The following is a 1,241-nucleotide window of genomic DNA, read 5'->3' on the forward strand; positions in this document are numbered from 1 at the left end:
CACACACACTCACTCACTCACTCACTCACACACACACACACTCACTCACTCACTCACTCACTCACACACTCACACACACACTCACTCACACACTCACACACACACTCTCACTCACTCACTCACTCACACACACACACACACACACACACACACACACTACTTCTATTGTTTTAGTATAAAGTGAATTATAAAGACTACTGATTAATAATAATTTCACCATTGAGGAAGTCTACACTAATAATAATAATACAAAAATAAAAATATAATACAATATATAAATAGTAATGTATAAAATGTAAAAAAAGACAAATGAACTAAAATCATACTGATATGCAAACGGTTTGATTTCCATGGAATGCATGAACTGAAAAGTTGTATCGCTTGAATGCATTTTGCAAAGTTGCTCTGGATAAAAACATCTGCCAAATGCATGAATTTAAAAGTAAAAGCTCATTTCCATTCATGTCTAAATTAAATATGCATGTATACTGGCTAAAGTCTATAGTGAAGGAAAGCAAACACACTCGCTGCTCAAATGTGTTGCTCTGTGAGTCGAGTGTGTGTTATTATAGAGTTATACCGAGTGAAACACACGTGCTAGAGTGTTGCTGATGTTGATAATGCTCACACACACCTGTGTATGATGTGCTGGCTCTGCAGGTAGTCGAGCGCCAGCGTCATCTCGCACAGGTAGAGTTTTACAGCATCCTCGGTGAACTGCACGTTCTGCTGCAGATGATAGCGCAGATCTCCTCCTAACAGCAGATCCACCACCATGAACATGTCCTCCTCGTCCTGGAACGAGTACCTGGAGCACAGGGTCACAGGTCAGAGGTCACAACAAACATCACACAGCTCACATTAAAGGTGACATATCATGGAAATCTGACTTTTCCAGGTTGTAAGTGCTATAATCAGGTCCCGGGTGCATCTACCAACCAAGCAAACGTGAAAAAGATGAACCCAGTAACTTTGTTTTGGGAAGCCTGTTTCTGCAAGCGTCTGAGAAAACCAGCGCGTCTGATTTCGCTCGCTTGGTGACGTGGCAAAGGAATCTCATTATAATATTACCGCCCCTTAATCTGTAAATTTACACCCACGGCGCCGTTATTGTGTTTTCGCAAGCGACAGCGGTGTAGCAGCTCTAATGCCATGATGAAAGTTTGAGCGAAGCATGCTAACTGTTCTGTGTTTGGCTGCAGAGACGAGCACTGAACACTGTTTAGAGTCCCAGCCTCAGA

General features: G+C 42.1%; 1 protein-coding gene across 1 annotated transcript in view; it reads right to left on the minus strand.

Moving 5' to 3' along the window:
• LOC107574976 (serine/threonine-protein kinase 32C-like) overlaps positions 1 to 808 on the minus strand; it is a gene marked incomplete at its 5' end in the record, with an annotated part of 15,672 nt that extends 14,864 nt beyond the window's left edge. The window contains one exon of the mRNA XM_016261394.1: positions 635 to 808. Coding sequence (XP_016116880.1) covers positions 635 to 808 — 174 coding nt within the window. The remainder of the gene's footprint in view (positions 1 to 634) is intronic.
• Between the last annotated feature and the right edge of the window lie 433 nt (positions 809 to 1,241).

Source organism: Sinocyclocheilus grahami, unplaced genomic scaffold (genome assembly GCF_001515645.1).
Source record: "Sinocyclocheilus grahami isolate Dianchi unplaced genomic scaffold, SAMN03320097.WGS_v1.1 scaffold2423.1, whole genome shotgun sequence".
Taxonomy (NCBI): domain Eukaryota; kingdom Metazoa; phylum Chordata; class Actinopteri; order Cypriniformes; family Cyprinidae; genus Sinocyclocheilus; species Sinocyclocheilus grahami.